General features: G+C 43.7%; 1 protein-coding gene across 8 annotated transcripts in view; it reads left to right on the top strand.

Annotated features, from left to right (window-relative positions):
• Positions 1–16,605, top strand: part of RPH3AL (rabphilin 3A like (without C2 domains)) — a 937,664-nt gene that overhangs the window by 397,787 nt on the left and 523,272 nt on the right. For all 8 annotated transcript variants that reach the window (XM_077296355.1, XM_077296351.1, XM_077296352.1 and 5 more), the window contains one exon: positions 2,312–2,441. In XM_077296355.1, coding sequence (XP_077152470.1) covers positions 2,312–2,441 — 130 coding nt within the window. The remainder of the gene's footprint in view (positions 1–2,311; positions 2,442–16,605) is intronic.

The raw sequence follows: 16,605 nt of genomic DNA, 5'->3' as shown, positions 1-16,605 counted from the left end.
AAAAAAACTCTCCACTGAGTTAAATGCAGCTGAATCAGATAGTAAAGAAAATGCCCAAGCTTGGGGGTCTCCGTTCAGTAAGGACAATACCAGGCCCACACGCTGAGCCTCATTACCTGAGGAAATCGGGCGCATACGAAAAAATAATTTGCAAGCTTCACGAAAAACAACAAATTTACTGCGTTCCCCAGCAAACCTCTCAGGTAAAGGGATCTTTGGCTCTGCAACTCTACCTGCAGTTTCAGCTTGCACATTAGATACTATTAGACCCTGTTGCTGAACCGCCCCCTTCAACTCAGTGACCTGTAAGGACAGCGCCTCCAACTGGCGGGTTATGGAAGTCATGGGATCCATGGAATACAAAATTTTGGGGCCGATTATAATGTCACGGGGGTTCTGGGTAGACTAAGGCTGGCAACCTGGGCCCCTGCGATATCCCTCGGACTAGGGAAAACCCTGTCTGTCCCTCTCCCAGAATTTACACTAATGGTGTGCTTGTCTGGGCCACCAGGCCTGACCCTGACTCCTGTTTCAGCCTTATGCTGAAACCTCCACCCGCCACCCAGTGATTAGACCACACACCAACCTCAACAGAAAGCACAGACAGGGAAAACTAAAAACGCACCACGCCGCAGACACACAGGAAAACTCTATAACGTGCACAGGGCAAAACAAATACAAATATAGGAAGGAGAAATATGACTAAGGATAATACACCACCAGATACGATATTTCTACTCCAAGACCACCACTCCAGACCAGAATCACTAGACACGAGGCACAAGCTATAATCGGCGATGCCCAAAGTCCAGCAGAACTATTTAGGCCGGTTTCACACGTCAGTGGCTCCGGTACGTGAGGTGACCGTTTCCTCACGCACCGGAGACACTGACACACGTAGACCCATAAAAATCAATGCATCTGTTCAGATGTCATTGATTTTTTGCGGACCGTGTCTCCGTGTGCCAAACACGGAGACATGTCAGTGTTCGTGGGAGCGCACGTATTACACGGACCCATTAAAGTCAATGGGTCCGTGTAAAACACGGACCTCACACGGACGTTCTCCGTCTGGGGTCCGTGTGCATGCAGGAGACAGAGCTACAGTAAGCGCTGTTCCCCCCACATGGTGCTGAAGCCGCGATTCATATGTACCCTGCAGCAGCGTTTGCTGCAGAGAAAATATGAATAATAGTGTTTAAAATAAAGATCTATGTGTCCGCCGCCCCCCCACCCCCTGTGCGCCCCCCCGCTGTTCTGAAAATACTCACCCGCTCCCTCGTTGGCTGTCACTCCTTCCTCTCTGCCCCGCGCCTCCTACTGTATGCGGTCACGTGGGGCCGCTCATTTACAATCATGAATAGTCGGCTCCGCCCCTATGGGAGGTGGAGCCGCCTATTCATGACTGTAAATGATCGGCCCCACGTGACCGCATACACTAGAAGCCGCGGCCAGACCAGGAAGCAGCGAGGGAGGCGGGTAAGTATTTTCTGAACAGCGGGGGGGCGCACAGGGGGTGGGGGGGGCGGCGGACACATAGATCTTTATTTTAAACACTATTATTCATATTTTCTCTGCAGCAAACGCTGCTGCAGGGAACATATGAATCCCGGCTTCAGCACGATGCAGGGTACCACACGCGTGGGTACCACACGCTCCGTGTGGTACCCACTCGCCATACGGGCGGCACACGTGTGCCGCACGTATGGCCTACGTGAGTTCCCAGGCACACGGACACGGATAACTCCGGTACCGATTTATTCCGGTACCGGAATTATCTGGACGTGTGGGACAGCCCTTAAAGGCAGCGGGCGTGACCCAGCCTCCAACCCGAGTACCAGCTAAATTAACCCCGGACAACCTAGATAAAATCTAGTAGGCGCCACTGAGCGTATAGTGGACGAATGCGGAATTACCGCTGTCTGTCGGACGCCCTAGTGTGAATAGCGTCCGACATGACAGTATTTTACTGGAAGTGTTTTATACTGGTCAAATGTTATACTCCATTTATTTTAAGAATTTCTTCTTCTACTTGTTCTTTGTACTGTCTTCCCTTTCTTTTCCCCATTTCTAATATCATCATCATCATCATCATCATCATCATCATCATCATCATCATCATCATCAGAAATGTGTTACTGATAAATGGTACTTAATAGTTACATTGTGTATGAGCTTTACAACAAGAGATTAATAAAGTTGTCTCTTCAAGATGTTACATTCATATTGCATATTTGTTTGTTTGCAAGCCATTTGACTTTTCAGGAAATTAATTTAGATAATTTAGTTAAATATATGCTTTTACTTCTAGACGCCTTGTGGAAAGACTAGAAAACATGAGGAAAAATGTGATGGGCAATGGAATGTCGCAATGCCTGCTGTGTGGGGAGCATCTTGGATTACTGGGTACCACTTCTGTCTTTTGCCAAGACTGTAAAAAGGTAATTTAGGATACCTATCTTCATAGCGGAATTCTACAATACAGCACACTGTGTATGCAAATATACAAATATTGAAAAGCTATCTAGACTATATTTATGAATTTGAGGTACTTATTGCACAAACTTCCCAATTCATATGTGTCCACTTATCACGATAAGACACCTTTGTTAAAGAGAATATATTCTATCAGACTAACCTCTCTGCGGCCAAGGACTAGAAATTTAAAAGGCAGATATGATCATGTTTAGAGATGAGCCGATCTTATGAAATTCAAATTTACCACCTTTGCCTTATTTTTACCCTCAAATGTTATTTGCGGCAAATAAGTTTCCAGTTAATCTTCATGCTGAAGAGCTTATAATTTCCTGGAAAAGATAAAAAGAAAACTTTTGAAGTCTTAATAAAGGACTCTAATGGACCACTTTGGAGCTCTTTTATCCAAACACTGCGTTACTCATGTCTCGTCATTAAACCTTTCCAAAGCTTAGCCCTATTTTAGGACATCTTTCATATTTTTGTACCCTCAATAAGTACACTTCCCAGAAGCCGTACAGTAGAAAAGCATGGAGGATGTGTGGGCATCTGGCAGCGATGGAATTTTCAAATACCACACCTTATAAAAATATGATGGGTGGACAGCCAGGAGACGTGACTTTTGTGACTGTGGATTGGCAGTGGAGCAACAGTAGCAGCAGTACAGTATAGCACTGTAAAACATAGTAGCCAGCTACGAGATTTGTGACTGGCGTGATCGTGCATTGGCAGTTGCAGTGTCAGAAGCTGCACAGTAGAAAAGACAAGCAGGGAGGTGTCTGGCAATTTAGGGCCAGTAACAATAGCCCCCACAGCACTAGTACTATGGTATAGATGACATGATGGACAGGGAATAGATATTGGACTGAGCATGGGCCACTGAAACTGGTGGCAGCAGAACTTTATGGAAGACAAATAAAACCGGAGGTGCTGCTGCTAGCAGCTCCCACATATTGTTAAATATTATTCCATTGCATGAGTTTTTGTTTCTCTCACAGTACCGCGTCCAGTAATGCACCATTTTGGTTTAATATTTTGGTCCTAAGAATAATGTAAAAATATTATCACACTTAGCCTGCCCTTGAAAAATATACAATCAACCAGGAATCATATGTAGGGTTCACATGACTGCCAGAAAGGCTATTAGAACACCAGTCTGCATGTATTATCAGTGTGGTTGTTTGGGTCTCCAACTTGACAATTTTAAGAGGTGTACCAAAACAGACCTGCACAGTTCCCTTAACGAGCACCAATACGTCTTTTAACAGCAGCCAATAAAGGTACTTATTCCTCAGTGCCACTATTTAACAGCTCTGAGGAATAAGAGTATAGCGGTGTCAGCTATATCGGCCCTGGACAGTTTTCCAACCAACTGGGGCCGATTAACCCCTTAAATACCACTACCAAATGCAACCGTGGTATTTAAGTTGTTACAAGGGCGTCACAAGACTGCCTCAGTAACCAACAGACACCCACGATGACAATTGTGAGTACTGATGGTTAACATGGTACCCTGAGTTCATGAGACGCCCCCTGGGTACAGTAGCCTATGAGATCTAGGAATAAGCTGAGTCTCAGAGTCTCACACATTGCTGTACATGAGTAGAGCACTGTATGAAACCAGTGATCAAAGTAAAAATTATACATGTCCCACAGTGAAAAGGTGTAAAAAAACAAGTGAAAAATTAAAATAATTATGTAAATAAAAGTAACAAAAACACACAAAAAGCGGACACAAATCAAGAAAATCCGTTTTGCCACTCAAAATGCAGCGTTTGTGATAAAGCAAAATTAAACAAAAAATGTACACATACACACGTGGTCAAAATTGTTGGTACCTCTCGTTTAATGACAGAAAACCCCACAATGGTCACAGAAATAACTGAAAAAAGCAATAATAAATAAAAGATCTATGAAAATGAATAAATCAAAGTCAGACATTGCTTTTATTTATTTATTATTATTTTTGTCTGATTAAAGTTATTTCTGTGATCATTGAGTTTTTCTGTCATTAAACGAGGGGTACCAACAATTTTGACCACGTGTGTAATCGGTATCACCGTGTCTGGAACATCCCGTTCTATAAAACTGCCACCTTATTTATTCAGTATGGCGAACGCTGTATAAAAATAATTTTAAAAACCGTCAAAAATGTTGCTTTTTCATTATAATGAAAAAGTGAAAAAAAAAGCGATAAAGTAATATGTAAAAAAAAAAAATTGTACAAATGAAAGTGCCAAACCTTCCCGCAAAAACAAGTCTTAGTAGTACCCATTCGGAAAAAAATTAAATTAATGATGGCTTTCATAATAGGACAATGCAAAAACTAATTCATTTTGCTAAAATATTGTTTTTAGTCTGTAACAATAGCAAACGCATGTAAAGTAAGCTGCGGAGACACCATCACGTGTTTCTCAACGCAAGCAATGAATAGCCAGGCCTTTCTCCGGGAAGGAACAACCACAGGAAGGGCAGCATCCAATAAAGGAGAATATCCAATAAAGGAAGACCACCTATGCCAAGCATGGTATCCATCCACAAACAGCTGTTTCGGGGTTTTTGCCCCTCATCAGTGTGGAGTAGGAAACTGGCTATTAGGAGCAGTGCCTGGTGAAAGGCTATGAAGGAACAGATGAATGACCTCGGGGAGACCAAAACATCCAACACTGCGGAGACACCATCACGTGTTTCTCAACGCAATGATGGCATAGGTTGTCTTCCTTTATTGGATATTCTCCTTTATTGGATGCTGCCCTTCCCGTGGTTGTTCCTTCCCGGAGAAAGGCCTGGCTATTCATTGCTTGCGTTGAGAAACACGTGATGGTGTCTCCGCAGCTTACTTTACATGCGTTTGCATATTTCCCATAAGGGATGGGGGCAGTGTTCTGGATCACTGCGTTGAGAAACACGTGATGGTGTCTCTGCAGTGTTGGATGTTTTGGTCTCCCCGAGGTCATTCATCTGTTCCTTCATAGCCTTTCACCAGGCACTGCTCCTAATAGCCAGTTTCCTACTCCACACTGATGAGGGGCAAAAACCCCGAAACAGCTGTTTGTGGATGGATACCATGCTTGGCATAGGTGGTCTTCCTTTATTGGATATTCTCCTTTATTGGATGCTGCCCTTCCCGTGGTTGTTCCTTCCCGGAGAAAGGCCTGGCTATTCATTGCTTGCGTTGAGAAACACGTGATGGTGTCTCCGCAGCTTACTTTACATGCGTTTGCATATTTCCCATAAGGGATGGGGGGAGTGTTCTGGATCACTGCGTTGAGAAACACGTGATGGTGTCTCCGCTAGTGTTGAGCGATACCGTCCGATACTTGAAAGTATCGGTATCGGAAAGTATCGGCCGATACCGGCAAAGTATCGGATCCAATCCGATACCGATACCCGATACCAATACAAGTCAATGGGACTCAAGTATCGGACGGTATTCCTGATGGTTCCCAGGGTCTGAAGGAGAGGAAACTCTCCTTCAGGCCCTGGGATCCATATAAATGTGTAAAAGAAAGAATTAAAATAAAAAATATTGCTATACTCACCTGTCCGACGCAGCCTGGACCTCAGCGAGGGAACCGGCAGCGTTGTTTGTTTAAAATTCGCGCTTTTACTTGGTTACGTGAAGTCCCGGCTTGTGATTGGTCAGGGCGGCCATGTTGCCGGGACGCGGACCAATCACAGCAAGCCGTGACGAAATTACGTCACGGCTTGCTGTGATTGGTCCGCGTCCCGGCAACATGGCCGCCATTAACCAATCACAAGCCGGGACGTCACGGGAGGCTGGACACGCGCCCATTTTAAAAAGCGCGCGTGTCCAGCCTCCAGTGACGTCCCGGCTTATGATTGGTCACGGCGCCATGTTGCCGGGACGCGGACCAATCACAGCAAGCCGTGACGAAATTACGTCACGGCTTGCTGTGATTGGTCCGCGTCCCGGCAACATGGCCGCCATTAACCAATCACAAGCCGTGACGTCACGGGAGGCTGGACACGCGCGCTTTTTAAAATGGGCGCGTGTACAGCCTCCCGTGACGTCCCGGCTTGTGATTGGTTGCGCCGCGGTCAACCAATCACAAGCCGGGAGGCTGGACACGCGCGCATTTTAAAATTTTAAAATGGGCGCGTGTCCAGCCTCCCGGCTTGTGATTGGTTGACCGCGGCGCAACCAATCACAAGCCGGGACGTCACGGGAGGCTGGACACGCACCCATTTTAAAATGCGCGCGTGTCCAGCCTCCCGTGACGTCACGGCTTGTGATTGGTTGCGTCTCCCATGTGACTGCGACGCAACCAATCACAAAGCCGGGACGTAATTTTAAAATCCTTAAGGACCTGAAATTACGTCACGGCTTGCTGTGATTGGTTGCGTCTCCCATGTGACTGCGACGCAACCAATCACAACGCCGGAACGTAATTTTAAAATCCTGAAGGACCTGAAATTTCGTCACGGCTTGCTGTGATTGGTTGCGTCCCGGTCACATGGGCGGCACGCAACCAATCACAAGCCGGGACTCACGTAAAGGAAAGAAAAGCGCGAATTTTAAATAAAGAACGCTGCCGCTTCCCTCGGTAAGGTGCAGGCTGCGTCGGAGAGGTGAGTATAGCAATATTTTTTATTTTAATTCTCTCTTTTACACATTTTTACATTAATGTTGTTTCGATACCGATACCCGATATCACAAAAATATCGGATCTCGGTATCGGAATTCCGATACAGCAAGTATCGGCCGATACCCGATACTTGCAGTATCGGAATGCTCAACACTAGTCTCCGCAGTGTTGGATGTTTTGGTCTCCCCGAGGTCATTCATCTGTTCCTTCATAGCCTTTCACCAGGCACTGCTCCTAATAGCCAGTTTCCTACTCCACACTGATGAGGGGCAAAAACCCCGAAACAGCTGTTTGTGGATGGATACCATGCTTGGCATAGGTGGTCTTCCTTTATTGGATATTCTCCTTTATTGGATGCTGCCCTTCCCGTGGTTGTTCCTTCCCGGAGAAAGGCCTGGCTATTCATTGCTTGCGTTGAGAAACACGTGATGGTGTCTCCGCAGCTTACTTTACATGCGTTTGCATATTTCCCATAAGGGATGGGGGCAGTGTTCTGCATCACTGCGTTGAGAAACACGTGATGGTGTCTCCGCAGTGTTGGATGTTTTGGTCTCCCCGAGGTCATTCATCTGTTCCTTCAATGTAACAATAGCAAAGCATAAAAAAAATATAACTCTGGTATAGCTGTAATCATACCGACCCAACAAACAAATTAGTCTTATCACTTTTACCACATGGTGAATGATGAAAAAAAGTAAAAACAATAACTGAATTGCTTCTTTTTGTTCACTCTGTTTGAAAAATGTAAAAAAGTTACAGCTCTCAGAATATGGCAACAATAAAAACTACTTTTTACACAAAAAAAAGCATTTTCACTGTGTGATATTAGCAAGACCTAAAAAAAAAAAAAAAAAAAAAAAAACTATATAAATCTGGTATCCCTGGACTCGCACCGACCCAAAGAATAAATCCGTCTTATCACTCACTTATACCACATGGTTAACAGCACAAACAAAAAACAACTATTCTTGTACTGCTGTCTATTTCTCCATTCTACCTTCCAAAAATCGGGATAAGGTTCGACTCACATTTATCCTGTACTCTCCGCTGAGCGCTTACGTCAGGGTTTCCGTGTAAATTCACCAAAACTGCGATTCATACAAAACTTCCAACAGAACCATACATTTGAGACAGATGGAGTAACTTTGAAATGGACTTAGGCATCTTTTTAGAGAACAAGTGTGGTCCACCACAGATCTGTGCACTCCTAAACAGATGGATGCCACCGAAGCACACTACAATCGCAGTACGAAGTGTCTCCAACTGCCTCATTATGGTGGGTGACTCCATAGGGGGTTTCGTCTGGATCGCATTTTTGTGGTATTTACATGGAAGCCCCCACATAAGGGCTCAGCGCAGAGCATAAGAAAGTGATCTAGCCTTGTTCTGGAAGTGATCAAAAAATGTTATGTACCCCAAAATGTTACAGGTAAAAACCCTAATTTATCCTGCACAAAACCATCCCCCACTCAGGTTCGTCATCTGTTACTGGACCTATAGGGGGTTCCCACATTACTGGTAGAACAAAGTCTCTGGAAAAGCAACATGACTCCCACCCCTTCAAATAGAATCCAGTGAATTCTGTGCTCCCATATCCAAATGCCCTGTTCCTTATCAGCCCCACTGAGCCTAAACCACCACTAAGCAGCCACATGTTTGACATTATTGTAATGGAGAGAAGGCACTTAATTTACGGGTGTATATTACCAGAAGCACAAGCTGGGCCCAATGTATGGGGGTGGGTGCTACAATATATGGGGGCTGTACAATGTATGCGGACACAATGTATGTGTACTAGACTGGCAGATTTGAAAATCTTCAGAAAAAAAAGCCTGGCTTGGATGTTACAAAATAGTCACTGCAGCCAAAGATGAATCCATTGAGAGGTGCAGTTTCTACAATGGGGACCCTTTTTTTTCTGCTGTTCTTGCACCTTTTGGAGCTCCACAAATTTAGCCAGCAAACTATTCTATCAAAATCTGTGCTCCAAAAGACAAATAGCGCTCCTTCCTTCGCAACCCTGACGTGTGGCCTAACAGTAATTTCTGGCAACATATGGGGCAGCAGCATGTTCAGGGGAAATTTCCCAATAAATTGTTAGGTCAAGTGTCAGATATTAACCCTTGCGTACCTGACAAATTTGCAACAAATACAAAAATTACATTTTTACCATTAAAATGTAATATCCACGTCATCTATGAGTTAAAAATACTCAATACACTCCTAGATGAATTCGTTGAGGGGTCTAGTTTCCAAAACGGGGTCACTTGTGGGGTGTTTCTGCTGTTTTCACATGTCATGGGCTCTTCAAATGCGTTCAGAGAACGAAGCTACATCAACTGTGACAGCAGCCACTCCTTGTCCTACACTTTGCGAGACTCAGCAGCTCTGCACAGAGGTGATGTCAATAACTACACTGCTCATCAATCGCCAAGTCCTGCTGCCTTCCATATAATGGCCTCATATATTACCCCACAGTATAATGGCCTCATATAGTGTTCCACAGTATAATGGCCCCATATAGCATGCCATAATATAATGGCGCCATATAGTGTGGTACAGTATAATGGCATCATATAGTGCCCCACAGTATAATGGCCTCCTAAGGTGCCCCACAGTATTATTGCCCCCAAAGCGTGCACCACAGTATAATGTCCCCATGTAGCACGCCATAAATTAATGGCCCCGTATAGTGCTCCATTGTATAATGGCCCCATATAGTGCTCCACAGTAATCCATCCTTGTAAATGTCACTCATCCTGCTATATGTTCCTCATTCTGGTATATGTCCTTTTTCCTGGTATATGGCCCTCATCCTTACACACTACCAAATGCATATGGCAGCCCCCAGTTGCTGAAGTAAAAATGAATAAACTATTAAAGTTGTCCATGTACTTTAACATGAAATGTGACTTGGTAGGTGTCACGGCCGCCTTTTCTGCGGCCGTGCCTGCTGCCGGGACCATCGCCGCTCTCCCCGCTCATACTTACCTGCCGCGGCGTGCTCCTCCTGTCGCTCCTGCTGTCGGGTCCGCCACCGCCATCTCCGCTCATACTTACTAGTTTGGGCCGCTCCTCTTGCAGGTGCATGCTCTCTCCCTCAGTCTTCTTTGCTCCCTGGTTCTCATCGGGTGCGCGTGCACACCGCCCACTTCAGCGCTCCTCTGTGCATGCGCACTTCCTCTTTGTGATTTACAGACATTCTGTATCTCATCTCTGTCTTCCTGGATGACCGTGACCCAGAATTTCCCCAGCATGCCATATATTTAAGGTAACTCCTTCGCTCCTTGCCTGTCTGTCATTTGTGTTCCTTTGACTCAGGTCCACTTTCGTCTTGCGCTGCCTGTTCTGAGTCTCTGCTCTGACCAGTCAGTTCAGTTTCTCTGCCCTTCCCAGGCTTCCTTATCTCCTCGTCCAGTCCAGTTCTCCCAGTGTACTCTCTGTATCCAGTCTGGTGCCTCCGTCCTGTTTCGCTTCCTTTGTGTCTTCCCCTTCCCTGTGCTCCTCTGGTCCCATCTGTTCTCTACATATATCAAACTATACCACATCTTACCCCGCTCTGTCCGTCCTATGTCCAGCTTCTCTGTTTAGTATTTCCTACTGCCTGTGTCCAGGTTCCAGCTTCTCCCTTGGGCCTGCCCCTCACACTCCCTGTATAGGGGGTGGTCCACCTGGTCAGCTCGCCCTTGGGAGGTTCGTTGCCATGGATCTGCGGGTCCACACCCGGAGTTTCAAAAGATCTTACAGTAGGGACATGGCAGAAAATACTGCCACTGCCCACAATATAGTTGTTTGGGAATACGGTTGCTAAATTGAAATATTAATTTTTACAATTCTCACCAGGGTCAATTTAAAAGGTAATAACTCTGGAACATTTCAACATATCTTGGTAAACTTTGAGATTTGTTTTCGTGAGACATGTTGTACTTTTTTAGTGGTAAATTTTGATCAATGTGATTTACATTTGTTTAGGAAAATTATCAAAAATTTGACAAAAAATTTGAAAATGTAGCAATTTTCAAACTTTTATGTCCTTAAACCAAATACGGTAGTTATACCAAACAAAATAGATACCAAATAACATTAACCACATGTCTACTTTATATCACAACCATTTTGAAACCTATTTTTGTTGGTAGGAAGTTTACAAAACCAATTTGTTTTAGAGACTACATCACATTTGAAGTGATTTTGAAGGGCTTATGTGATAGAAAATACCCCCGAATATCAGCATTTTAAAAACTGCACCCCTCAAAGTGCTCAAAACCACATTATTTATTAACCCTTCAGGTGCTTAACAGGAATTAAAGCAATGTGGAAGAAATAAATGAAATTAAAATTTTTCCCCAAAACATGTTGCTTTAGTCCCAAAGATGTATGGTCAATTTCTCCTGAGAACACTGATATCCCATATTGTTGTGCAAAATTACTGTATGGGCGCACTGCAGGGCTTGGAATGGAAGGAGCACCATTTGACTTTTGGTGCACAGAAATCACTGGAATAGATAGCGGGCACGATGTTGCGTTTGCAGAGCACCTGATGTGCCTAAATAGTGGAAATCCCCACCACAAGTGACCCCATTTGGAACTACAACCCTCAAGGAACTTATTTAGAGGTATATGGTGAGCACCTTGAACCCACAGGTGCTTCAAAGAATTTTATAACGTTGAGCTGTGAAAATAAAAAATTACGGTACCTTTTTTCCCACAAAATTGTTGTTTTAACCCCAGATTTTTAATTTCCGTAAAGGTAAAAGGAGAAAATGGACAGTACAATTGTTTCCAATTTCTCCTGAGTACCCAAACACCTCATATATGGTGGAAAACTACTGTTTGGGTACACATCAGTTTTCAGAAGGAAACCCAATAGAACTCTTTGAAGAGCCTCTGACATACCAGAACAGAACCAATTCCAACAAGTGACCCCATTTTGGAAACTTTGCATATTGAGGTATTCATCTAGGGGTGTCGTTAGCATTTTTAACCCTCAGGCGGTTCACAGAATTGTATAATATTGGGCTAATTAAATAGAAAATTGCAATTTTTATCCACTAAAATGTTGCTTTGGCCACAAGTTTTTAATTTTCCAAAGCGAAAATAGGAGAAAATGAATGGTATAATTAGTTTCGAAATGTCTGTTATTAAGTTTGAGGCACAGTGCAAAGCTCAAAGGGAGGAAGAACCATATTAGATTTCAAATTTTGCTGGAATGGTTTGAGGGTGCCTGGTAACATTGGCAGAGCCCCTAAGGTGCCAGAGCAGCAGAACCCTCTCCATAAGTGACCCCATTTTTGCAAACTATACCCCAATAAATTAATCTAGGTGTGCAGTGAGCATGTTGACACCTAATTTTATACCAGTGCTCAGTGAAGAAAGCATAATTATATTTTTAGAACTAAAATGTTGTTTTAACTCCATGTTTTAAATTTTTATAAGGGCTTATAGGAAAGATGGACTGCACAGTCTGTTGTGCAATTTCTCCTGAGATAGCGTCTTGTGGTCCGGAAAATACAGACCTAGGTTTTAGAGGTGGAAATTAGGGAAAAAAATTGAAGCAAAAAATGTGGTCAATTCTGTACTTAATATCTGCTATCCTGGTAAATATGGTTCCCTCGTCCCCATCCTGATACACATGGCCCCCTCATCCTCACCCTGGTATGTATGGCCCCCTTATCCCTATCCTGGTATGAATGGCTCCCTCATCCCTATCCTGATGTGAATGGCCCCCTTATCCCTATCCTGGTATATATGGCCCTTATTCCCATCCTGATATGCATGCCTCCTCAACCCTAGCCTGGTATGCATGTCCCCCTTTTCTCTATCCTGGTAGGCATGGCCCCCTTATCCTTATCCTGGTAGGAATGGTCCCACTCATCCCTATCCTGGCAGGAATGATTGCCTTCCTCCCTATCCTGGTATGTAGGGCCCCCATCCCTGTCCTAGTGTGCATGGCCCAATCCCTATCCTGGTATGCAGGACCCCATCCTTAACCCGGTATGATTTGCCCCCACCCCCATCCTGGTATGCATTACTCCATCAGAAAACATAAAACAAACCAAACCATTACACTTACCTTCCCAGTGCTCCCTCGCAGCATCTTGTTTTGATGCCAGCAGCTGCATTATGCATGTAACCAGTGTATGGCAGGGATGTCATGAGCTGCTTGCAAGCCAAAGGGCAGCTGCTGGAATACTCACTGCTCTGCACGCCGTGACTGTGTGTACGCAGAGCAGTGAGTATTCATTGTCCTTCAGTAGTGTGCACGGTGATAGCCGCCGACTTCCTGCAGCTGCCCACGGTCACGTGTGCCGCTGCTTAAGAGAAATGAATATTCACTGCATTTCATTCCTATGGGCGTGGAATGCGGTGAATATTCATTCCCTTTAGTAGCGGCACATGTGACCGCCTGCAGCTGCAGGAAGTCGGCGACTGACACTGTGCATGCCGCTGAAGAGTAATGAATACTCACTGCTCTGCGTGCACACAAACCCATCATGCAGAGCAGTGAGTATTCCGGCAGCTGCCCTTCAGCTTGCAACAGCACATGACATCCCTGCCATGAGCAGCTTACAAGCATATAGTCTGAAAAATACGGTAATAACTTTTGGGTTTTCATTGGCTGTAAGCCATAATCATCATTACCAGAAATAAAAACTTGAAATAGATCACTCTGTTTGTATTTACTGTATATAATATAGGAGTTTCACTTTTTGTGAAGTTTTACTTTTTGTATTGAAGAACTGAAATATAATTAACTTTTTCATGATATTCTAATTTAGCGAGAAGCACCTGTATATCCATACTTCATATATGACACATTATACCTTATGTTCGTAGTAAATTTAGCTTGATTTTTTATTGATCGATCGGGCGATTCTGAATGCGGCGATACCAAATATGTGTAGGTTTGATTTTTTTTTTATTGATTTATTTTGATTGGGGCGAAAGGGGGGTGATTTAAACTTTTATATTTTTTTTTATTTTTTTAACTTTTTTTAACTTTTTTTTTTAACTTTTGCCATGCTTCAATAGCCTCCATGGGAGGCTAGAAGCTGGCACAGCACGATCGGCTCTGCTACATAACAGCGATCACCAGATCGCTGCTATGTAGCAGAAAATCAGGTGTGCTGTGAGCGCCGACCACAGGGTGGCGCTCACAGCTGCCGGAGATCAGTAACCATAGAGGTCTCAAGGACCTCTATGGTTACCATTCTGAATCATCGCCGACCTCCGATCATGTGACGGGGGTCGGCGATGATGTCATTTCCAGCCGCCCGGCCGGATGCGGTAGTTAAATGCTGCTGTCTGCGTTTGACAGCGGCATTTAACTAGTTAATAGCGGCGGGTGAATCGCGATTTCACCCGCCGCTATTGCGGGCACATGTCAGCTGTTCAAAACAGCTGACATGTCCCGGCTTTGATGCGGGCTCACCGCTGAGCCCTGCATCAAAGCAGGGGAGCTGACCTCGGACGTACTAATGACCTAAAATGAACAAAAACAAAGAGTTTTTTTATATGTATATTATTTTTTTTTACGGTTTGCCTTGCAGTAAAATGGGTAAGACTGATTTATTCTTTGGGTCAATGCGATTACAGTGATACCAGAGTTGTATATTTTTATGCTTTGCTACTTTTGCACACTAAAAAATATTTTACAAAAATTAAATGGTTTTGCATCATCATATACTGAGAGTTGTTACTCTTTTTAGATTTTTTTTTAACTAAATGATCCATATTAGGGCCTATTTTTTGAGGGACAATTTGCCGTTTTCACTTATACCATTTTTTTTTTTTTTTTTACATATGAATTTTTTTTATCTCTTTTTATTATTATTTTTTGTGTTCGCTACATTTTGGGTGGTTTTTGTAAAAAATGTTTTACAGTGTTCGTAAATAGCAAATAACGACAGTTTTATATTAAGGGTCGTTCTGAATTTTCGCTATATCAATTATTTGTGCAGGTTTTTTTTGTTTATCTTTCAGAGGTTGTGTTTTCAGTGATTTAAGGTTTTTTTTTTGTTTTTTTTTTAAACTTTTTTACAAATTTAATTTTAGCCACCGTACCCTGGGGTCATCAGATGACCTTGGGTTGCAAAGACAACTATCATCAAGTGTGAGTAAGCTCATCGGGGCCAATAGTGGTATGATCACAAGTTACCGATGGGTTGCTATGACAGACGGGTCTGTTGAAGACCTCTGTGCTTGTCATTACAGACCTGCATTGTGCTGGGGTTCAAAGGTAACCATGACTTTTACTATATGCAGCAGGCGCTCGCAGGTTCAAGTCCAAAAGGAGACCAACAAGTACAATGAAAAGTAAAAAAAAAAATGATTTTAAAGATATGAAAAAGTCATAAAAGTTCAAATCACTCCCTTTTTACTGCATTAAAAATAATATAAATAAACGTGGTATTGCGGGGATCATAAAAAGTCTGATCTATCAAAATATAAAAATAATTAACTCTATTGGTAAACACCGTGAGTGGGAAAACATTTAACACCCAAATTACATATATTTGGTTGCTTTTATGCAACAAAAATGCTGTAAGAAGCAATTAAAATGTCAGATCTATCCCAAATTGGTATCAATAAAAATGTTGTGTTGAACCGGAAAAAAATAAGTTGAACACACATAAGTTGTTCATCGACTGAAAATAAAAATGTTAGGTGTCTTGGCAAATGACGACACAACCCCAAAAATGTTTTTTTTTTTTCAAACTTCAGATTTTTTTCACCATTAAAATAATTGAAAAAATTGACCTGTTTAGTTTCATTGTACTCGTACTGATAGATACAATAGAATACTATTGCAAAGTCAATTTTACCACACAAAATACACCGTAAAAACAATTCCCAAAAAGTCAGGATTGCATTTCTTTTCACAATTTCTCCCCATTTGGATTTTTTTTTCCTGTTTTTCAATATTACTAGGTGTTAAAGGGCCACTGTCACCCCCTCCAGCCGTTATAAACTAAAAGAGCCACCTTGTGCAGCAGTAATGCTGCAGTCTAACAAGGTGGCTCTTTTAGTTTTTGATTCATTTATTACCTCAATAAAGCGTTTTAAAAATTGGCCACAAATACCAGATATTGTACCTGGAGGCGGACCGAATCGTCCTCTATCAATCTCCCAACTGCCGTCACTCTTCTCTTCAGGGGCGATGGTCGCCGCCCCCTGCGCGCTGTTGCTTCTTAAATCCGGCTCCTGTGCTGTGCGTGCCTGCCTGGGGCCCGCACTGTGTTATTCATTATGCACAGTGCGGGGCTGGGGTTCCTGGGCATGCGCACTGCGCTTGTCAGACGGTCCCCCGCCTTCCAGCATTGCCGGAATATACAGGTTTCATTGCCGACATTTTGAACAGCCACAAAGAACAACGCTGGAAGGCGGGGGACCGGGGGAGCGTCTGACAAGCGCAGTGCGCATGCCCAGGAACCCCGGCCCCGCACTGTGCATAATGAATAACACAGTGCGGGGCGGGGATTCAGGAACAGGGTGGCCGCACTGCCCGCACCTGCGCAGT

The sequence above is a fragment of the Ranitomeya variabilis genome, chromosome 3 (genome assembly GCF_051348905.1).
Source record: "Ranitomeya variabilis isolate aRanVar5 chromosome 3, aRanVar5.hap1, whole genome shotgun sequence".
In the NCBI taxonomy this organism is placed as follows: domain Eukaryota; kingdom Metazoa; phylum Chordata; class Amphibia; order Anura; family Dendrobatidae; genus Ranitomeya; species Ranitomeya variabilis.
This window is presented reverse-complemented; position numbering and strand designations above follow the sequence as displayed.